General features: G+C 43.9%; 1 protein-coding gene across 1 annotated transcript in view; it reads left to right on the plus strand.

Moving 5' to 3' along the window:
• The first annotated feature begins 426 nt into the window (after positions 1–426).
• Positions 427–23,619, plus strand: part of KIF24 (kinesin family member 24) — a 40,998-nt gene continuing 17,805 nt past the window's right edge. The window contains exons 1-5 of the mRNA XM_054987075.1: positions 427–465; positions 11,974–12,596; positions 13,005–13,194; positions 20,816–20,913; positions 22,435–22,650. Of these exons, the coding sequence (XP_054843050.1) occupies positions 11,989–12,596; positions 13,005–13,194; positions 20,816–20,913; positions 22,435–22,650 (1,112 nt within the window). The 5' untranslated portion in view covers positions 427–465; positions 11,974–11,988. The remainder of the gene's footprint in view (positions 466–11,973; positions 12,597–13,004; positions 13,195–20,815; positions 20,914–22,434; positions 22,651–23,619) is intronic.

Raw genomic sequence — 23,619 nt, forward strand, 5'->3', positions numbered from 1 at the left:
AAGGAGGCAGAGGGTGGAGCAATATTAATAGTGATATGATTGGATCATATACTGTGACTGACGGACAATACACCAGTAGAAAACTCTCCTATTGAAAGGGTTGTCCTGACGCCGGGCTCAACTATCACAGCAACCAATCGGTGTTGGAGGCGGTGACTTCCAGAGGGAACTCTCCCACTTCCCGCCTTTCGAGTGTTTTCCTCCCGCTCTCGACCCTCCGAGCACCTGATAGGCGAGTTGGGGCTCCGCCCCTTCCTTCCTTCGTTCTCTCCAGATTCCCATTGGGCGTCTCCATCGTCGTAGGGGCGGGGCGGAAGATCGGCGCGAGGGTTCGAACGCTGGCTTGGCGGCGTTGCCATAGAGACGTGGCCTAGTCGCAGTTAGCGGATCCCTCCTGGAGCGTTTCAAGCGGGCTGGTCGGGTCTTCTTTCTCGAGTTAAGGGAAGGTAGCTCCGGGGATCCTGGGTAAGTCGCAAGTGCGAGCAAGAGAACGAGGGAAGCGAAAATGCTTGTCTTTGTTGATAAGGCGATGAGGTTGAGGGAGCGTTGTTGTTGCCATGGCGACACTGGGGCCCGGCGGACCCCGTGTACACACGGGCCAGGAGCGAACGCTGCTCTGTTGCCATGGCAACATCATCTCCCCATTGCACGAGCTCGTGGCCGCTGGGAATTTAAAGTTGGGGTTCAGGAGGAAAATAGGGGTGCCTTTGCACGCGTTGTGAATTCAGACGCCTTCCATGCACGTGTGCGCGCACTTTGGGGGCAGCTTCATTAAAATAATTAGAATACACGTAATTTGTTTTTTAAAAATTACAAAATAATCAGAACGCTTTAAAGACTTGCAAGATTTAGTCCTGCAGTGCAGCACCTTGAAGACCGAGGTTTCCAGGATGTGAGCTTTTGAGAGTTAGAGCTCCCTTCTTCAGGTACCAAGATATCTGAAGAAGGGAGCTCTGACTCTTAAAAGCTTTCACTCTGAAAAACTTGTTGGTCTCTAAGGTGCCACTGGACTCAAATCCTGCTGTTCCACTGCAGACCAACACCGCTACCCACCTGGGGAGAAAAATCCATTTTTAAAACAAGGGTGGGTGAAATAAGACTGTGGCTGTATTGCAGGATATTGCTTAATTGTTTCACTATGAGAAGACCCAACATGAGATGGCTTGACTCAATAAACGAAGCCACGGCCTCAGTTTGCAAGACCTGAGCAAGGCTGTCAATGATAGGACGGTTTGGAGGGCATTCGTTCATAGGATGGCACATAATACGCATGCACAGCAGTAATTCACAACTTGATTTTGCCGTGCGGACAAGATGCTACAGTGGAGAATGATTGCCACAGGACAACCAGCTATACCAGGTTTTCCCAGCTTTGGTTTGCCAACTGCAGCCTTTCCTGGGCAGGGAAAGTTCTGGTCAGTGTTGTGGATGCCCCAGTAGCATCTAACTTAGATTACTACAAGGCATTCTACTCTCTGATCTGAATGGCCTCGATTACCCTGATCTCATCAGGCCTTGGAAGCTAAGCAGGGTTGGCCTTAGTATTGCAACTGATCTACAAACTACAGAGATTGGTTCCCCTGGAGAAAATGGCAGCTTTGGAAGGTGACCTCTATACTCCACTAAGATCCTCTCCTCCTCAAACCCTGCCCTCCACTCCAAATCTCCAGGAGTTCCCCAACCTGGAGTTGGCAACTGCAGTGGGGCTACCCTTTTGAACTGTTTGGTCCATTCAGCTGGTCCAGAATGCTGTTTGCCGGGGATGCCTGATGGTGGCAGGTGATCATCAGGCGTATTGCCACCTCCCGCTGATTGCCAGAGATTGGCAGGCGGAGGGGCAAACTGCTGGCAGTTTTCCTACCACTGGTGGGCACCTCACACCCTTCTGGTCCAAGGTGGTTTCTCCATGGAGACAGGCTTCTGTGTTTTTCCCACTGATGCTGCAGCTGCTGATACAGTACCGCAGCAACAGGACTTCCACATGACAAACTGCCACATGATTTCCCTGTTCCCAGTTCCTTGGCTGTGGCTGGGGGATAGGTCTGTAGTGGGAGACATCCAGGGACTTTTCCACTGGCCCCCACAGGTGCTTCACAGGCCAGTGGAAGGAAAATGAGGGTGGTACATAATACTACTTCAGGTGCCAAACAGGACATGGCATCATCATGTGTGATTCTGATGCTCTAGGATTTGCTCCAAATTCTATGGTTAAACCATAGAGTGTTGCCCTAGTTTGGCACTATGACTGACACTGAGTGCCAGTCAGCCTCTGGCATATCTGTCCCCACCCCCAAATTCCTCCCAGAGGTTTGCCACTTGCAGCTGGCAACTCTAGACAGTGACCGAGCCTGGGCCACAGGGGCCTTTTCAGTTTTTAAAAATTAAATATTGTTAAATAGAATGTATATTTGTTTCTCTGAATTTTCAACTTTTCCCCCCTAAGTAAATCTTGCCTGTATTGTTGTGGAGATATGCCTTTCCCTTATGGTTTTCCCTGAAAAGAAGTCTTACTTTTTTAAACTGTAAACTGAGAATTCAGAGATTCTAGTACACATATTCTTCTAACATTCTATCGATATAACAATATTCATTTGCTGATTGAAAAAAAAAATTACCCCCAAAGCCCCCTGGTGGCAGGGGAAGGAAATAGCTGCTACAGGGTCAAGAGAAATGACTGTCATGTAGTTGAGAAAACGGGAAGTTCCCACCTTTGTGGCAGTCAACCTGGCGGTACTGCGATCTTTTCCAAATCTCTGCAGCAAAGCAGGGCTTGGGAGAGACTTGAGAGAAGATGGGAGGTGTACCAATGCACCACGCAGCTGTGGGCAAGTAAGAAAAAAGCCCTGCTTCCCAACAGCATGACACAGAGCAATTAACCCATGGAGAAACCACCTGTGATTCTTTGTTGTGGTAGAGTATAGCACACTTGGAGGGAGGGCAGAGAGACAAGAAGGAATGATTTCCTCACATTAAAGTTGCGGGGTGCAGTGATGCTGCTTCAGCGTTCCCTTGAATGAAAATGGACAGTATAGTGAATGAAACTCTGTGGCATCCTTTTGCTGTCATGGTCTGGTGTTGGCTCCGTTGGTGCACTGTTTGAATGAATATGAGCAGATTGTTTCTGCACATCCACTTGAGTATACTTAGCAGTCGGCCAAAAGGACTTGTTCTCTGTGTGGAAGCATTTGGGCCCCCTTCTTACCTGCGCCTTGTTGGGTTGGTTTATTTGTTTCGCTTGTAACATGCCTTTCTCTCCAGCTGAGCCCCAAAGTAGCTCACATCATTATCCTCTCAACAACCCTGTGAGGTAGGTTAGGCTGAGAAAGTGCTGGATCCAAAGTCATCCAGCAAGCTTTAATGACAGAGTGGGGGTTTGAACCTGGTTCCCCCAAATCATAGTTTGGCACTCCAACCACTTTTTTAAAAAAATATCTTTTTATTCGGGTTTTTAGAATCTGTTGCATATGCAACTTACATTGTTCGTATATCATTTCACATTACCTTCCCCCCCCTTCCTCCCCCCTACCCCCTCCCCTTCCCCTTATAGTCTCTAGTCTTTTATCCCCAGCCACGGGCACAGAGTCTGAATCTTCCACCGAATGTCTTTTCTTCCTTCCGTTGATATCCACTCTAGGTAGGTCTTCCATCTACTCCTTATTTCTTCGTTCGTTTCTTGCCATGTAGTTTTCTGGCGCATCCTCTCGACGATATCCGACTGTATGAATTCAAACAGATAGTTGTGCCAGATTTCTACAGTCCATTTACGTTTATCCTTCCAACCCAGCGCAATAACTGCTTTACTTGCTGCCAACCGCTTCATCACACTGGCTGCAGAGAGAGAAGATGCTTTGAAGTGATGCCATGCTCTTTTCAGCTCACCGGTATTCCATAGCAAAGCTTGAGGAGATCCTAATTCGGCGCTACGGTTTGGGATAGACCTGTCACTCCAATCCTTTTGGATTCTTTGCTATGCCCTGAAGGAATTTGCCAGGGCATGCCCCTAGTGTATAGTCTGAACACTGAGTGCCTCCTTTATTCACAGCCGAACCTGGAAAGATGCAGTGAGTGTTGCACCTTGACTTTAGCCCCTAACCTTCTGCAAACCCTATGTACAAGCATACTGAGCGATTCTTTTTAGCCTACAGCATATAACACACAGCAACACATAAAGATGCCTGCTTTCCTGCTTCATAGATCCAGAGGAGTTAGCCGTGTTAGTCTGTAGTAGCAAAATAGTAAAGAGTCCAGTAGCACCTTTAAGACTAACCAACTTTATTGTAGTATAAGCTTTCGAGAGCCACAGCTCTCTTTGCCATCTGACAAAGAGAGCTGTGGTTCTCGAAAGCTTATGCTACAATAAAGTTGGTTAGTCTTAAAGGTGCTACTGGCCTCTTTACTATTTTCCTGCTTCAGTAGCTCTACTATTACTGACGTTGGGGGTGAATTTCCACTCCAGTGGCCCTTTTTGGGGGCGGAGAATGCATAGACAAGTAGCTTTACAACTTTGTCCTTTTAAGATGTTGTCACATGGGTGTTTTCACCTGGTCCAGGGAAGCGTTTTAAAAGAGATGTGGAGAGAGAGAGAGTCTCTCTCGATAACTTGGTGACCATTTACCTCACCACAGAGAGATGGTCTTGGGATGCAAGAATATCCCAGATGCAACAGTATTTAGACATTATTAATTTTAGATGTTTTTTCTTTAAACTGTTTGAATGTTTGTTAGTTGTCCGGTATCTTGGGTCCCAAATACTGCTTTTGTGCCTCCAAACTGAAAATTATTATAAAGGAACAGAACTTGTGACGCTTTCCTTAATCTCAAAATATGCTGGAATTTGGCTCGGGATAAAAATATACCCAGCAAAATAAATTATGAAAGTTTTTTTAAAGAGCACACGAGCTTGTTAAACACTTGAGAAGCAGGAATCCAGCCAGGAAGGCTTTTGGGTTCTTAGACAAAAGGAGTGAAAGATTTGCTCAAGCAGGACAAGGAAATTGCAGAGAAGGCAAATGGGGTTTTTTTGCCCTGGTCTTCAGTGCTCAGATGCCCTCTTAGGGTTTTGGAATTTCCTCCTCTGAGCTGGAATATGAAACTCTTGGAGAACTAGAACTGTTTCCCCCCCCTTCTTGTCCTTTGTAAAACTTGAAAGAAAGATGCAGGTTGCTATGCAACCAAAACCACTAACAAAGCAAGTGAAAAGCAGGGATCGAAGACATAACTGTGTCGTGCCAAATAAGCCTTCAGTCTTTTGCAGGCTTTTCATGCAGGAGAAAATTGGACACAATTTTTAAATAATCACCAGCCCAATCGAAGTCATAGCTTATTTTTATTTATGTGCCTGGAAGATCAGAGGTTTCCAGTCCCCATGGCAGCTGTTATTGGAAGGAGTGGTCCTAGATCAGTTGTGGTGCCAAGGTTTTTCCTCTGAGGACACCAGATTAAAAATGGATGTGAGTGATTGATCAGAAAATTCATCAAACTTGTGAAAATTAAGAATTAGTAAGGACAGAGATCACTGTTAATTTTCCAGCTTTTAGTCACAGTAGCTCTGGGAGAATAAGCCACAAAGTGGGTAATACTTTCCCTTTTACTGTATTATCATTTGCTGCTGACTGTAGAGAATTCTGATTTAAGCAGAAATAAGAAATTTAAACCCTGAATTTACTGGGGTTAAGTTAGTAAACAACTAACTTAATATAAATGTCCTGGATTGTTGGATCTGGGTCCAGCGGTACCCTAAAGGCCAACAAAATTTTCAGACTGTAAGCTTTTGAGAGACCGAGCTCTCTTCTTCAGGCACGAGGAGGAATGGAGATCCTTGAGCCTTTATACTGCAGCCAAAGGTGGTTGGGGTGTTACTGGGGGGGGGCATCAGGGTGTAACGGTGCCGTGCACCTTGATTAGATGGGATCTGTTTCCTTACAACGTCAGGTAGATACTGTAGTTGCAAAAATGTCTGTTGTAGATCCTGCTGGTGAGAATCTCTGTCAGAGGGACGGTAACAGATCGAGTTGTAACGCAGATCTTTACTGTAGACAATGGCTTGTTGGGTGTGTTTAGGATGGTGACTTGGAGGCATGTAGATATCTTTGCCGATCAGTAGGTTTCCGGTATAAGGTGGTTCTTAAGCATCCTGATGTAGTAAGGAAACAGATCGCGAAAGGCAGAATGATACCAAGGGATAACCCCCTGCAAGACAGGCGCAAACGAAACAACAACAGAACACAACCGGTGGTCACGTACAGCTCCCAGCTCAAAGCAGTTCAGTGCATCATCCATGACTTGCAACCTGTGCTGGACCAGTGATACTGCTATCTCACAAGCCTATTGGGAGGCAAACTTCCAGTGTTATCTTTGCTATCAAGTGTCAGCAGCGCCCTTATACTCTCTACATTGAATAAACAGGCCAGTCCCTACGCAAAAGGATAAACAGGCATAAATCTGACATTAGAAATCACAGCACTCAAAAACCAGTGGGAGAATCTCTCCAGGACATTCCATTGCTGACCTAAAAGTCCTCAAACAGAGAAACTTCAAGGGGAGATGACACCGTGAGATTGCTGAAGTTGAGTTCATTCACAAGTTCAGAACAACGGACCCCGGGACTGAACAAAGACTTAGGATTCTTCTGCTCTAATCAAGTAACTTGTAGAGGAGGTTGGAAGAGGTGGGTCAGGGTAGAAATCCTTCCCCTTAATACTGCTACTCCCAGAGATCAGGAATGTACTCTCCCAGTTGTGGGTGTCCACATGCAGCGTGAGCATGCTGAGATATGCTTGTGAGCTACCGCCTCAATTATGAAATACTCTTCCCCAAGTGTATGAGTTCATAGTCATCCCGTTGGCTATATTATTTTAAATATCCACATGAGCTGCTCTGGGTGGAGACTTGAAAAGCTATGTTGTTGCACTTCTTGGACCACAAGATCCTCCCCCAACAGCTGAACATAGCAGTCAAGCGATGGGTGGCATGCCTTTGGAAGGCACTGAGTTGGCGCTCAAGAAAGCAATGGCTTGATAAGGTACAGGAAGTTATGCCTGTGCGTATACTTACTCCACATGTACAGCAGGCCTAGAACCCTGCTTTAAAAAAGGCATTTCTGATTCTGTATATTTCTGGATCTCCTTTAATTTTGATGTTGGCTTTCTGTCACCTCTGTATAATATGGATGCATGTGCGTCTTCTTGACAGTCTTCCAGCATCCTGATGATGATGATGATGATGATGTCATTTATAGTCCGCCTTTCTCACTGAGGTTCAAGGCGGATTACACAGTGCGAGATTAGTACAGTCCACATCAAGGACATATCCATAAACAAGGCCATAGGTTAAAGAAACACAAGTTTACAAAGACATAGCATTTGCGAGGATCCAATACAGAGTTGAAGAAATGCTGAAACAGAACACAAGCAATTCTAGGGCTGACATTAGACCACATGAAGCACAGGTAGCTCATAGTAGCACATATTTAAAGCAGCAGATAGTATATATACTATATACTTAGTGTATAGTACTATATACTAAGGCAACATATCTTTTTATTTCTCAGATCTTGATTTTTGTAGGCCTGTGTCTGTGGGTGCCCCACTTATCCAGTCCGTGAGAAGGTCAATGAGTTGCTCTTCTTGGCTTGGCTACCTTGGGATGAGAGAGAAACGGAGTTTAATGACATTGTTGTAATATATGCCCCGCTCACAAATAGGAATAGAGCACAGGTGGAAAGGGGAAGGAGAGCAAATCCAGTACCACTCACCAGAGAGAAGGATCCCACAATCCAAGGAACTCCAGCCAGTGCACAGGTGTCTCTTTCACACTCGGAACAGCTGTTCCTTCTCTTATATGTGTGGGCATGCACACATGCGCCCTTCCCTCACCGCCTCCAAGCTCTCATGGGTACTTCACTGAGCTGCTGAACAACCTCCTAGTAATTAGCACCTAATTGAGGAACATGAGCAATTTTTATCAGAGCAAGATTCGGGTCCGATAGCGCCTGAAAGACCCAACAAGATTTCCAGGGTATGAGCTTTGAAGAGTCACGTCCTGGAAATCGAGTTGGTCTTTCACGTGCTACTGGACCCGAATCTTGGTCTTCTGCTACAGACCAAAACAGCCACCCACCTGAAACAATTTTTCTTTAAGCACAAGCTGTGCCTCCCACCTGCAGAATCATCTAAAGCTAAACATGCAGTTCTGCCAGGGGTTTTGCCTAGTTTGTCTGTTTGCTTTAACGTAAAGTAGGATACCAGAGTTCTTACAGACTTAACACTTTGTTCGGTGAAATGCTAAGCAGAGTTACTCCAGTCTAAGCGAATGTGCTTAGACTGGAGTAACTTTGCTCAGAATTTCACTGTTAATTTTTAGAAAGCAAAAGCGGTTGGAAGGAAGAATTGGGGAGTGTTCGGCTGGGGCAGCGACAAGATGTCAAAAGGAGCAGTGGCACTTTCAAGACTAACTGGTTTATCATGTCCTTAAGACTTATAACCCTTAGTAGCAGCAAGTGTTTCCTGCAGGATTTGCTAGCAGACTCAGAATATAGTTGGTTTTTGTAGAATGTGCCAGAGCCATTTCCTGGTGTTTGAACACAGCAAAGGCTTAATTTTGGAAAAGAGAGCGATGATGGCCTTGCTTTGTTCTTTTGCCTGTGGGTAGGGGGGAAGCGACAGCTGCTTCTCATGGGCTGAAACCTAAAACTGAGCAACAAATGGCTCCCTGCGCCCTGCCCTACCCCAAATCTGCACAACTGGTGCCGTTTATTTTTATAGACAAGTTTCCAGGGACCGTGGGAGGTTCCGGAAGGTGCTATTTCTGCTGTTAAACGCAACATTAAATGTTTGTAGCATTTATCATCTTTCCATCCTGTTTCCCTTCTTTGTGTGTCTGTGATTATAATTGCTTCATAGATACATAATCAAATAACAAATATTTACAAGATGGGGAAATTGGCATCCCCTCATTTCCACCAACAGATGGCGCTGAAGACAGGAATGTAGGTTTTCCTAGCTTCCAGAGAGCCAACTCTTTTTTCCCCCTCAATGTCATCAGGAAGAAAAGCAATTTGTTTACTTTTTAAAAAAATCACTACTTTGCGTGTGATAATTTCTCCTTAACAGACAGGGAATCCGTGGGACTGCAGAGTATTTTGAGAGCCTTTTGGAGTAGTGGGCAGAGAGTGGGATGTGGTTGCACCAGAAGGAAAGCACTTTGGGTGGTGAATTTTGCCCATGGCAGCTTTCTGTGACCCCTCCCCCCCCGCAGAAACATATGGGATTATGGGACCTTCTGAGGACCCCAAGCCATTGAGCATGAGTGAACAGCTACAGAAAGGAGGAAGGACAGCTGGGAGAAGTCACTGCCCCATTCTTGCACATTTCAAATACATGCACATTTAATAACGTAAATCGTCTAGAATGGAGGCTGTCTAAGAGCTCTGGGTGACAGACAAATCATACACTGCAAACTTTTGTAAAAGGTGTTCAGATGAGCTTTTGAGTTTCTTGCATTCGTGCAGGGGCATTATGCTGACCTGCATTATTATGTGTGATGGAAGGCTAGCACTCTCATCCAGATACCACTTATTAGTCTAGGAGAGCTTCATTTCTGTATGGCGAGAATAGCAATCCATGGCTGACTTTTCTGCTTAGAGGAACACTAAAACATACATTGCTGCATCGTTCAAAGTAAATCACCGCACTTCTAGAGAGTAGGTGGTTTGCTCATGTGGCCACTTCATGGGCTACAAAGACCATGAAAAAGATTAAGTAAAATCAACGTCAGAGAAGTCCAAGCCTCTGCACATATACTCATATAAGTAAGTACTGTTTTGTTTAGTGGAGCTTACTCCCAGGTAAGTTTGCATAGGATTGCAGTTTTGCAGCCCTAAATCTTAACACTGCATTGTGCTGAGTTGCTATTTTGCAGGGTCTGGTGAATTCCCCCTCTTCTCCTAGACTTCCTTTCTAAAATTCAAACTAAAAACCGTACTAACAGTTTGCTTCATTCAGAAAAAAACCCAAAACTATTTAGCAAGTGATTCTTCCTTGAAGGTTCATTACATTACTGAGCCTCTAGTAGCTTCTGCTGCGTGGACATTTTTTTCTCCTTTTAAAAAGAAAAACTCCTTTCCTTATCCCTTAAATCTGAGTACTTTTTAGTTCCTCTGATATCACAAGTGTTCAGTGATTAGACCAAAGTTTTGTTGTTAAGCTGCCATGGAACAGCGTAGTTTTCAGTGGATTCAGCTAAAGATCTCTTGTGTTTTTTCCCAGCAGGTCTGTTTTCTCAAGCAGCACCAGGCTGCCGACCTTGTAATCTGCCAGGAAAGACTGTCTGAACCATGTATTTATTTATTTCCTCTCTAGGAAAAATACAAGATCCCTAGTGGAAATGAATCGGCTGTAAGTTCAGGGATTTGTTAGTTGTCAAATTATTTTCTGACAATGGAACATGCGCTGTCTTTAACGAAACCCTGAGAGGGAAGTGTCAGTGAGTTCAAATAAATCTGAAGCATGTCACATATGCGCTTGCGAATTGTGCTCTCACGCATTGCACATAATACAAAAGGAAATGCAGACTTGGAAAAAATGGATACGTTGCCCCTCGCATACTTCTGTTTTGGAATGAATGCATTTGATTACAGCCGTCCAAGGAGAGTTCTTAAGACTGGAGCAGCGCCTTGTCTCTAGTAATACTTGCAAGCACCTTCTTTCTTTACCTTTGCAGTGCATCCTTTCCCTTGCTTAGCCTTTTGATAATTAACCCTAGGGGGCATTTGGGACACATGGTTGGCCAGGAAGAGGCACGTCTAAATTTAGGCACGTTGCTTTCTGTAGCTTGGTACTCCGTGTTGGTGCAGCACGAAACATTAGTTTGATAGGCGTGCAAGTGTGAGAAGGCAGCGGATGCAAGTAAGTGAATGTATGTCCTAGAACAAACTTCTCTGTGTGCGTTAATTGTATTGTGTCAGCTTCCCCCTGCCCTGATTAATTGTCTGACTTTTCTCTAATTGGTTGATTGATTAATGGATTCAATTTACACACTTCAGCTCCTCAAAGAGCTTTGGAAGGGGGTGGACTTCTGAAGGAAATGCATAGACCTCTAGTCATTGACTGCAGACAGGAAAGCCATTTTTATTTTTTATAAAATTTAGGGGTCAGGCCTTTTAGCTTTTTAACTGGTGGCTGTTGAGGCAGCTGATGTTGAAGCTGCTACAGGGTTCCATTCAGCTGGGGCTCTGTAGCCATGATTTTAAAGATAATATTGGCGTCCAAGGGATAAGCGTAACTCATTCACACTATTAGTGCTGTGGAGTATTGTTTATTAAGGCACTCTTGTAATTCATAGTTTCTTCTCAAATCCCCAGATTCTTGAGAAAAAGGCGGTTTGGGGAACAGGAAGCCGCTTTATAACTTGTCAACTCTTGGGTAGATTACTGAATTTATGATTAAACCTTTAGTCAGTTTCCTCTCTGAACCAGTGGAAGCTTGTATTCCTAACTGGTTGCATGCTGAAAGAGTCTAAGCCATTTGAGGAAATGAGAAAAGTGCTATATAAATACTAAGCGCTCTTTCGTGTTTTTACTTTTACTTTGTACTAAAATTATATTGACAGATCAAACCAACCAAACTGGGATTTTAGGTCAGTGGTCTTTAGCACTGTTGACCTTGTATTCCAAAGGAATAAATAAATAATTGCAAAGTAGTGAGGTTTATACGAGATTGGCTGCGGTCCTAAAGATACTTGCATAGGAGTAAGACCCATTGACTAACATGGGACTTCATTCTGAGTAGACCTGCTTAGGATGGCTCCCGTAGTCCCCCAAGTACTGTTGCATGACCACCACCACCACCCCATTATACTGAGGCACTTGTCAGACTGGTGGCATGAAATGGAAAGTTTGTGGCTGCAGTGCATGGTTGTTTCTGTTGTTGGCAATTCCTTCCATACGGAAACCTTTTGTGTTGTGTTTTTATTTTAGCCTGACTGATTGAAGATGGCCTCATGTCTCTATGAATGCCTTTGCGAGGCAGAACTTGACAAATATTATCCTAATTTTACTGCTCTTGGCTTCCAGAAGATAGATGAACTTGCCAAGGTCTCCATGAAAGATTATGCCAAGTTGGGGGTGCATAACATGAAGGACCGCAAGCACCTCTTCCAGCTCATTAAAATAATCAAAATCTTGCAGGCGGAAGAAGAAGAAGCCGAAAAAACCAAGCCACACTTTCGAATGGGTGCTGTCTACCTCCAACCTCAAGTTGCCAGACCTGGTCCTCGTAGGCAACTGCAGTTTGATTCCATCTCAGACAAAAAACATGAAGGGAAAGATGCTGAAACCGGATTGTGTAGACTCTCGAATTGCTTTGTGAAGAAAGATAAGGATGACTTAGCCACAGTGCTAGGGCATGACTCGGAGTACAAAAGACCCCCAAAAGACATTATGAACACACCTACCGCTTGGACAGAATACAAGCTAGACTTGCCCACTATGACTGTATCTAATGAAATTGCCCCTCTGTTGGGGGACACCAAAGCCCCCATTGTACAAAGAGTAGCTCATATTTCTGGTTATAATTACGGCGTGCCACATTCTTGTGTCAGGTAATACCAGTTCATTTATTTATTTATTTATTTACTTAATTGTTTATTTATTTATGTTCAATTTATATTCCACCCTCCCCACATCACCAGGCTCAGGGCAGATTATAACCAAGTTTAAAATCATATTTCACAGTTTATGTGTGTGTGTCTATCTATCTTTCTGTCTGTCTGTCTGTCTGTCTGTCTGTCTGTCTGTCTATCTATCTATCTTCCTTTACATTTGAAAATGGGTGGCAGTGTAATTATTTCCCTTGTCTTTGGGGATGGGGTAGAAGAGGGAGGATTAAATTCTACAGTCAGTGACCCCAAGTCTTAGGAGATATGTTATGCATGCATTTCATTTGCATGCTTTAATATGTTGCATGGTGCATCGCCATGTGCCCGGGCATCTGAAACCTTATTTTGCAGGCCCAGTACCTCTGAGAAAGAAACGCCGTGGACCGAGACAGACAAGATCCGGGTGTGTGTCAGAAAACGTCCCTTGGGCTTAAGAGAGGAGCGGCGTGGCGAAGTAAACATCATCACAGTGGAAGATAAAGAAACTCTCCTGCTTCATGAGAAGAAGGAGGCCGTTGACCTCACCCAGTATATTTTGCAGGTTACTTTTTTTTTTAGTTTTGAGCTCCCAAAATCTCCTGATGTGTATTTTAAGTTCTTCATGCGATGTATGTCAAGCTGATTCTCTTAGAATACAGTCAAATAAGAGATAAGAATAGACTTTATGTGGCAGTAATGTTTGTCTGTACTCATCTTTATTCTTTCTAGAATTTCCAGTTCTGTTTTGGTGTAGATTAGCACAATCAAAGGAATAACCAGAAATCTGAACTTGTAAAATATAAAACAACTTAAACTAATTAGAAATCCTTAATAACATAATAACATTTGATTTATATACCACCCTTCAGGACAACTTAATGCCCACTCAGAGCGGTTTACGAAGTATGCCATTATTATCCCCACAACAAAACACCCTGTGAGGAGGGTAGGGCTGAGAGAGCTCTGAGAGAGCTGCGACTGACCCAAGGTCACCCAGCTGGCTTCAAGCGGAGGAGCGGGGAATCAAACCTGGCTCTCCAGATTAGAGCCCCGTGCTCTTAACCACTACATCAAACTCGCTCTTAAAACAATCCATGCTACTGAATGTTAAATCATCAGTCTCTCTCTTGAAAATGAATCTTTTTTCACTGCCAGTGGAAGAATGAATAAGGCCGAAGTGTGCCTTCTACAGGAGGATTTTTAAAGACAGGGGCTGCTTGGGAGAAGATGTTGCTCTGTACTGTAGAATGAAAGGGTGGAGAAGGGCCCCTCCAGAAATCTTAATGGATGGAGGGAATGGCTGTATCAACAGTGCTCGGAGGGGCGGCGGCTCAGTGGCACGGTCTCTGCTTCAATCTCCAGCTCTTCCACTTAAAAAGATCAGGTATCAGGTGACGTGGAAGACATCTGCCTTGGGCCCTGGAGAACTGCTTCGAGTCTGAGTAGACAATACTGACCTCGATGGACCAAGGGTCTGATTCAGTATGAGGCAACTTCATGCGTTCAGGTGTTCACGTTGACACTGGTACCTTGATTCGCAGTTGGACACTAAAAGGGAGCCAGTCGAGTAACATTGAAATAGGCTTCATATATTCTTGCCACTCCTCCTGTGACTGTAGGTAAGCAAGCGTGTTCTGTACTGGCTGTATGTTCTGAATACTTTTTTCAAGAGAAGCTGCGTGCTGTTGGTTTTCTGAGATTACAAAATCACGGGTGAGAGTTGTAGAGTTATGTGCTCTGATAGGCTGCAGCTGCCTCATCTAGGAATGTTAAAATACATTTCTAGAAACTCTGGGAACTCAGCGACAGGGCTGTCTCTACGTGAACACCAGGTGAAGTTCCTGTCCAGTTAAAGGGGAGCAGACCCCTTCAGTAAAGACCTTTTTCTGTCTTCCAGAATGCTATTCTTCCCCCTAAATAAGATCTGTTCATTCTTCTCCCCCCCCCCACCCCCACCACCTCCCCTCTGTTCATCCTAGGACATCTGTTGTGTGATAGCAGCAGGGAGAGATCACATTACAAGCAAAAAAATACTGCGTTGTAATTAAGTTGAGTTCTAGTATTGCAGTTCCCTCTACCTCTTGTTACTGCCGAGATAACTTTTAATACACTGATTTTGGTGTAGGACTATATTACACCCACAAGATTTTTCTTCTGTTAGTTATGGTGTAGTATAAGCATTAGCTCTTGTTGGGGGTGATGGTGGTAATGTTTGAAAATAAATTGGGGAAGGAGATGTTCCAGCCACTTGGAAACCACAGCAGTTCCTGCGGCCAGTGCTGGAACGCAGCGCCCAGGTAGTGCAATCAGAACCGTAACGTACCATTTCTCTTGCCTGAATGTTTGATATTGGGCTGCAATTGGGCTGGACATGAGTTGCGCTGAAAGTCGCAACGAAGAAGAAAAAGGGGATGTGGGGGAAAGTTCCCACAAACTCAACCCAAACAAGCAGGGGAACAAAATAGAGGGGTTAAGTAACAACCAAAAAATATATTAGAAAATATTTATTATGAATATGCACAAATGCAGATTAAAAACAAGTTTAAAACATAAGGCCTGAATGGCAGGCTACATGTATATGCCAAAACTTGCTAAAACATCTCAAGATACAGATGATGGTACAGTGCAATGACCAACACAAATAGACCAAGGTACAGTAATGGCCAACACAAATTTGCACTGAAAGTCGAACTTGTAATTCTAAATATTAAATTCTGGTCTCGCCTAGACTGCATGCTCTCTCTCTCTCTTGCAAATGAGAACATATTTTGCTTCTTGCCTGAGGCTTAAGCACTGAGCGAAGCCCGCATGGCCAGGCAACCTACCTACTGAATTCCCTTTTACCAATCTCCACAGTACTAGAGGGCAAGGTTATTGCAGCCCTTCAGGGCACGACTGGCTCCATCTTAGAGATCAATACGCTCACTTTCTCTGTCCCCTCCCTAACTCATCCCTCCCAACATTTCCGCTCTCCAGGTATAAATGATTTTCTGGCTGGCACTCTTTTCTTCTGTGCCCCAGGTACCTTCTGCTGCCCAGGATCAAACTCCCGTCCTGATTGACAGCAGCAGGGAAAGAAGCCTGCTGTAGAACAGCCCCTGCAGTCTAGAGAATGAGGGCAACTGTTCAAGAATACCAATCAGCATTTCAGGGGGCTGTGTTCTGTTCCATTGAAGTATGTGCTGTGCTGCAGTTGCTCCGTCATGCTTTCTTCTTGGTGTACTTATTTGGAAGCATATTCTCTGCTGGAATGAGAATTCTGTGCAGACTTAAGGCCTTGGTTGAGTCCTCCATCATCCTTCTACGTTAAGGTGACATTGGTGTAACAGGAATAATCCCAAAACGATTTCAGTAAACTCTAGTCGGTGGCAGAAGGAAAAGCAAAAGGAAGCAATTTCAAATCCTAGTGACTTCAATTGTGTTCTTGACTGAACTACAGTCAAATGGAGGATGGTTTTAAGACTACGCTGACAATAGATTCTGAAAGCATATTTATTTGTAACACTTTTATCCTGCCTTTCCACCCGATTAGGGCCCTCGAGGGGGCCAGCAGTCAAAAATCAGCTGAACAGCACAATCCTAAATAGAGTTACTCCAGTCTAAGCCCGTTGAAATCAATGGGCTTAGACTGAAGTAATTTTGCTTAGGATTGCGCTTTCTGTATATTAATCAACACATAACCTATATACATACACTTATTTATTTACATTATTTATATTTCACCCTTCTCACTGAAACTCAAAGCAGATTATAGAATGTAAGTCAATACAGTCAGTAGGGTGATACATTTAATATTCAATATAATAAGACTAGGAATTGTAGAAATTTGAAAGAGAGCTGTTGTATGAACAAAGCATAAGTATTAAACATGACATATTAAACAGTTCAGAACATAGTACTATGTCAGCAATTACATGCCAGATATAGATATATATAACTCAAATATGCTAATAACAAGTGTCTTTGTAGCTATGGATTGCGTTAAAGGAAATGGGGGTGCCACAACATCTGTTTTGATGCGCAACCTGGACTCTGGTCAAGAGGCTCCTGTTAGGAGAGAATATGGGGAAATAGAATGGTTAACGATTGGCAAAGGTGTCCGACAAGGATGCATATTATCTCCCTACCCATTCAACCTCTGTGCAAAGCATATCATAAAGCTGGATTAGATTTAGAAGAAAGTGGAGTGAAAATTGGTGGAAGGAATGTTAGTAATTAGAGATAGACAGATGACACCACGTTACTGGCAGAAAATAAAGACTTGAAACAACTACTGATGAAGGTTAAAGGGGAAAGCTCCAAAGCATGATTACAGCTGAACATCAAGAAGATAAAAAGTAATGACTTCTGAGGAATTATACAATTTTAAAGTTAGCAATGAGGAAATTGAAAGATTTTCTATTCCCGGGCTCAATCATCAACCAAAACGGAGACTGCAACCAAGAAATCAGAAGAAGATTGAAACTTGGAAGGGCAGCCGTGAGAGAACTAGAAAAGATCCTTAAAGATTAGGATGTCTCTCTGGGGACCAAGATCAAGATAATCCAAACGATGGTATTCCCTATTACTATGCATGGATGTGAAAATTGGACAGTGAAGAAAGCTGACAGGAAGAAAACGGATTCATTTGAAATGTGGTGCTGGAGGAGAGTTTTGTGCATACCACGGACAGCCAAAAAGACAAATAAGTGGGCTCGAGATCAAATCAAGCCTGAAATCTCCAGTTTGCAAGATCTGAGCAAGTCTGTTAACGATAGGACGTTTTGGAGGTCTTTCATTCATAGGGTCGCCACAGGTCGGAGGCGACTTGACGGCACATAACCACACATCCATCCGTCAAAATCAGTGTGACTTAATCCTGAGTAAAGACACAGAGTCAAGTTATATTACATGCAAACATTATCATTCTGGCCTTCATCAAATTGCCCTTTGCATGAGTTTTCATTTATTGCCAAATGACAAATGGAAAGCTAAATAAAAAGATTAGAACCCATGACATCTTTCTACTAAAGAAGGAGTCTCATTCCTGAAAAGGAAAACTTCCCACTTAGCAGAAAGGGAATGATTGCAACCAGTTCATAGTTTTTTTTTTCTTTATATATAATTCTAATACTTATTCTTTTTCTTCTAAAGTTCTGGAAGAAGGGTTGGTGCAGCATTTGTCACAATCCACCGGTTCTCCCTTTCCCAGAACGGTCCTGTTATGACAGGCTTAGACACCAGTAGCTTTTCTCTGTGTTAGGGCTTATTATTGTTGGCATCTGCACTCTCAGAAAGAAAATTGTGCGCCTCTTAGTGAGTGCTGCCCCTAATACAGCCACTCGGAGGCTGGGAGATGGGAGAAGCTGCTAGGTTCTAGCACCTGCAATTGCAGGCTGGGCCATTACCAGATTGCCCTTTCCCGGTGCCAGCTGAGAACAGCGGAAGAGTGAGGTGGGACTCTGTTGAAGCTGTTTATTCTCCCTCCTTCCAGCCTTGAAACAGTAATGCTAGGACTCTGAGGGCAGGAGCAGCAGCCCTTAAAAGAGGCTCCCTCAGTCTTTCCAGCTCTCGAGTAGCATAGTTCACAGCCGATGAGCCCAAAGAAAAAGGATGGAAAGGGCAGTCTGAGGTGTGCAGTGAAAAGTTTAGCTGCTATGGGAAGATGGAAGCCAGCGCTGAAAAAGACACATTTGTGCACGCAACTGCACTATAGCTGCTACTCTTCCCTCAGCATTCCCAAAATATCTTTATGGACATGGCTCATGTCTGCGTCCAAATGAAAATGTTAACTGCTGTTTAGTGCTAAGGCAATTTTCAATACATAGTCGTAGTAATAATCACTTGGGTTTATATTTTAGGTGTTATACAAAAATAATTAGTAGTCCTGGTTACTATTTTAAATATATACATGCTTGTGGGTGTGTGTAACAGCAACTGAAAACAAACCTAGAAGGAGGGAGAGAATGTCAAATGAAGCAAAAGTCTCTTCACCGGCTGCAGAAAGATAAATGATAGAGAGGGCACACCAGTCTCCAAGGGTGGGAGTGAATTCTGCAGGTTTGGTGCCATGCCCAAGAAGGCCCGTTCCTAAGTTGCAACCCACTGTGGCCAGAAAAGGGCACAGCTGGCTTATCAGTTGAAACTGGTGAAAGGTGTCCCTAGCCACCGCTGCTGCCTTCTTATCCAATAGGAGGCCTGGGTCCAGCAGCACCCCCAAGCTAAAATCCCACCCCTTGAGGAGGAGTGCAACCCCATCCAGAACAAGAGAGTTCCCAGGTCAGGCCTTTGACCCCCAGTAGCATTTCCATCTTGTTGGTATTAAGCTTTAATGTTACTGAATTTGTGTTCCTGCCTAAAGATATGTTTGGGTCAAGCCTATCATTAAAGGAATATTTCAATAGTTTAAGCCAAGGCAACATAAATCATAAATCATTTCCAATCATTTGGCTTGGCCAAAGAGGAAATTAACAGCAAACCATGGCTTGTTACAGAAACAAAGTTTGATGGTTCTGAGGCTCACCGATTCCTCCTCCTGTCACTCATGCATGGCTTGACAATTGTGTTTGCAAAGAGTAAGCCACCCCTACTTTCTCATGAGGTTCATTGGTCTCCTCTGGGCCAGTCACTCTCAACCTGCCTCAAAGGGTTGTTGTAAGGACAAAATGGGAAAAATAGATTGCTAGGTAGTAAACAGCAGTTTGCCATCACTTCTGAACAGCAGACAATGAATTGTTGCCTTCCCCCCACCCCCATCCGCAATAAATTTAAAACTGTTAATTCTGCTTTGGAATAAACCATAGGTTATGACTTGGCTGTAATGCCAGATTAAGGTTTTCTGCAAAAGGATTCAATTATTGAGCAGGGTGCAATGGAAGGGGGAGATCGAGGGAGGACGTAAGCCTAAGAGATCTTCTGTGGCAAACCGTCCTGCTGATCTGTGCTGTGCTGGGGCTGGTCTTCTGCAGACGGCAGAGTCTTTCTTCAGGCACCTCAGCCTGTTAACAGTGGGCTGCCGGTTTATAGTCAAAACACTCACATTATCTGCAGAAACTACAAGAGAGTTTTGGATAATCAAGTTCAGAACTCTTTTATCCTGATTTAAGTGCACCGAGAATGGCAAAATTGTATAGCCAAATTGTTGTCCTTTCTTTCACCTCCATCACCAATGTGCTTCCTACAGCCATCCATATTCAACTTTGACCCAAGTTAGTAATTAATTTACATTCCGAGCAAGAAAGCCTCAGATTGCATCATGCAGAACTCTCCTAAAACAGGAAGGTAAGCTGGCCGCTGCCCATGCCGTTGAGTCAGTTGAGCCTATTTGCAAGTGCTTTGCATTGCGGTGTTGAAGCAGAACCATTTTCCAGTCTTTATCTGATTACCAAAATCAATCCCCGCAGGAGTGCATTGCCATGAGGACAAGTTTTGACTTGGTGCATATGCAACTTCCATGTTTTAGAGAGCACCATAATTATATCTGCTAATCTTTTGTGCAGCTTTCTGTTTGCTCCCTGCGTTTTGCGCTGATTGCAGCGCCTTCTGCTCTATGTCATCCCTTGGCATGAAGCTCTAAACCAGAATCAGTTTTGAATACCAGAACTTAGCACCGAAAAATTGAAAATAATAAAAGAATTATGTGCCTCTGAGCGTATTCGGAGTACATTTCTTTCATTGCTAGGAAGCGGCTCTTCTCCTGACACAGGTTTATGGTGCAGGAACGTTAGGGTTAGTTTCCATGAAGGCTTGAACCCTTCTACTTCCGCCTCTGAAGACTAACCCATGTGCAAGCACCTGTTGCTGGGAGTAGCTGTTGGACCCTAACACTTGAAATCCTGTGGCCTGCTGAAGGTGTGGAGTCTTGGCAACTAAGGTCATAGTGCGACTATATCCGAGATTCACAGGAATATTGGTCTGCCAGTAACTTTGTGAATGTCTGATTTTTGGCAAGACCGGTTTTGCTCCATTGAATGCAAAACCCCAGGAAATTCTCTGTGAACCTAATTGCATCGAAGAGGAGCTGCACAGGAGCACATTCGTGCTTGTATGCATCCTCTTTTCATTTCCCTGACGTTCTCAAGGAAAAAAACTTGCAGATTTCTCCTAGCTTTGAATGGGGGCCACATCCCAGGCTGTGTGTTTGGGCCGGGGCAGGTGAAAGGAGGGGAGTTCCTTCTCACATAAATATCCCTTTTGCTTTTCAGCATGTGTTTCACTTTGATGAAGTCTTTGGGGAGGCATGTTCCAATCAGGATGTGTACATGAAGACTGCTCATCCCCTCATTCAACATATTTTCAATGGGTAGGGTGTCCTCACGTGCTTTTTGCTTACATTAAAGTGTTTGTTGTTTTTGCACATCTCTCGTTTTATGTTGTTTTATGTCCCACTTCTTGCTTGGTTTTTGCTTTCATCCAAACTTTAAGGATAACCTCTTCCACGTTATTTCTTAACTGTGAATGGCCGCTAGGCTTATTTTGAATACTTCTTTGAAAACAAGTATGACAAATAACTTTTGCTTTTTGCATCTGTTTAACCCACTGTTCACAATTCATTGTGTGTGTGTGTGACTCAGAATTTGCTTCCTGCAGCTGCCAAAGAGGACCCTGGGTCATGAAAATTTCTGCTTCAATACATCTGTCTTTAAAGGGCAGCAAGAACCTTTTTGGTTTGGCTGCAGATTTGCCCCATTTTTTAGATGTATCTCTTGCCATTTAAACTATGGACTGCCTTGATGACTCTCCGACTATATCCAGACAACTTAGAATTATGTGGAATTACGTGGAATAATTGGCATAAAAACAACCAACAGATAAAAGCCAGAAAGAAATTAGGTGGCATTATGTGGCAAGCAGTGATCTACCGCATGACAGAGATGCTGAAGAAGAAGAAGAAGCATGTGGCTGTGTTCAAGACTTCCTGGATTGGGGCCCATTACTCTTGTAATAAAGACGAAGTTCAGTCTGGCAATTTAGTGGGTTGAAAGCCACGCTTCGGACATGTCGTGGTCCCATCCCTCCTGTGTTTTCAAGACTACATGCTACACACAACAAATATTTACATGGACGAAGATACCAGCCCAAAACATTTGAAGGGAAGGGTGAGGAAGACACCTTCAGCTGATATTTTAAAATGATGCTGCCACGGTCCCGCTTAGCCAACCTAATGAAGCGATGCAACACATGCTTTCATGGGTTCTCTGTATCTGAGTGCACCAGCTTACTTTTGTTACTAACCTCCTTCCATAAGCCTCGTTGCCTTCTCTGGGTTGGCTCTGTTCCACGAACGGTGCATTCCTCTGAAGGCCGAACAGCCTCTTTCCACAGGGCAGGGGCTTCTTGTGAGAGGAGGAAGTGCTGCCATTAGCAGAACGGGACTGTGGATCCCGCCCAGAAAATGCAAAAGGGCAGATGATAGGAGGTGAGCGGCAAAAGACGACGCTGTGTCTTGAGGGGCGCCTCTGTGTGGCTAATTACAGGAACACAAGAGGAGGCTTTCTGTAGGCTGCCGTTCGGCTTTATAGCAAAGAGTCCAGTAGCACCTTTAAGACTAACCAACTTGATTGTAGCATAAGCTTTCGAGAACCACAGTTCTCTTCGTCTTTAAGGTGCTACTGGACTCTTTACTATTTTGCAACTATAGGCTAACATAGCCAACTCCTCTGGATCTTTCAGCTTTATGACTCTCTTTGGGAAGAGGTCTTTCTCATTCATCAGACTCACAGGAGTATCTTTATAATTGGGTGAACACATCATATGAATATTAAGAGTTTACATGCAAATTACTAGATTTTTTTCAAAGCTATTTGACTTTCTTGTGTTACAGCGGCAACGCCACATGCTTTGCGTATGGGCAGACAGGGGCCGGCAAGACCTACACTATGATTGGCACACACCAAAACCCAGGGCTGTATGCCCTGGCTGCTAAAGATATCTTCCGGCAGTTAGAAACATCCCAGGCCAGAAAAGATCTTCACGTCTGGATTAGCTTTTACGAGATCTACTGTGGGCAGCTTTATGACCTGCTAAATGGAAGGAAGAGGTATGTACGTACAGCACTACAACTTTTGCAACAAGGTCTGTAAATCAGATGGAGCCAAACAGAATTAAAGTCTTTTTAGAAGACAGACATTGCACACATGCACACACATATATGCATTAGAGTATCGGACTATAATAACATAATAATAATAACATTTGATTTATATACCGCCCTTCAGGACAACTTAATGCCCACTCAGAGCGGTTTACGAAGTATGTTGTTATTATCCCCACAACAATCACCCTGTGAGGTGGGTGGGGCTGAGAGAGCTCTGAGAGAGCTGTGACTGACCCAAGGTCACCCAGCTGGCTTCAAGTGGAGGAGTGGGGAATCAAACCCGGCTCTCCAGATTAGAGTCCTGCTGCTCTTAACCATGACACCAAACTGGCTCTCAATGATCTCTCTATGATCTGGGAGACCCAGGTTTGAACCCCACTCGACCATGGAAGCTTGCTGGGTGACCTTGGGCCAGACACATTATTGGCCTAACCTACCTAACAAGGTGGTTGTTAGAACAGAAAAGAGGAGGAGGGAATAATGACTTAAGCTGCTTGGGGCCTCTATTTGGGAGAAAAAGAGAATGTTCATGAAATAAATAAGTAAAGGAACACAAAATGAAAAAAACAAACTGTCAGCCAGCATCCAAAATACCATCAGATGAGTTTATTTATTAAGTACCAATATTTAAGTACCAGTATTAAGTATTTATTAAGTACCAGTCTCTTGTGTATCATACCCAGTGTATGCAGTAGGGATTAGCAACCAGAAGCCCCAGAGCTAAATCTGGCTTCCCAGGAGATACTTTTTATCCTTTCAGATGCCATCCCAAAGGCTGACCCTTAGGGTTGTGGCAGCGGGACTTTTTGACAGTTCCTGTGGGGAACTGCCTAGCCTCCCCCCCCCATCCCCTTCTTAATATATTTCCCTCATCAGCCTAATTGCTGGCCAAGTATATAGCTATCAAAAGCC

Source organism: Eublepharis macularius, chromosome 8 (genome assembly GCF_028583425.1).
Source record: "Eublepharis macularius isolate TG4126 chromosome 8, MPM_Emac_v1.0, whole genome shotgun sequence".
In the NCBI taxonomy this organism is placed as follows: domain Eukaryota; kingdom Metazoa; phylum Chordata; class Lepidosauria; order Squamata; family Eublepharidae; genus Eublepharis; species Eublepharis macularius.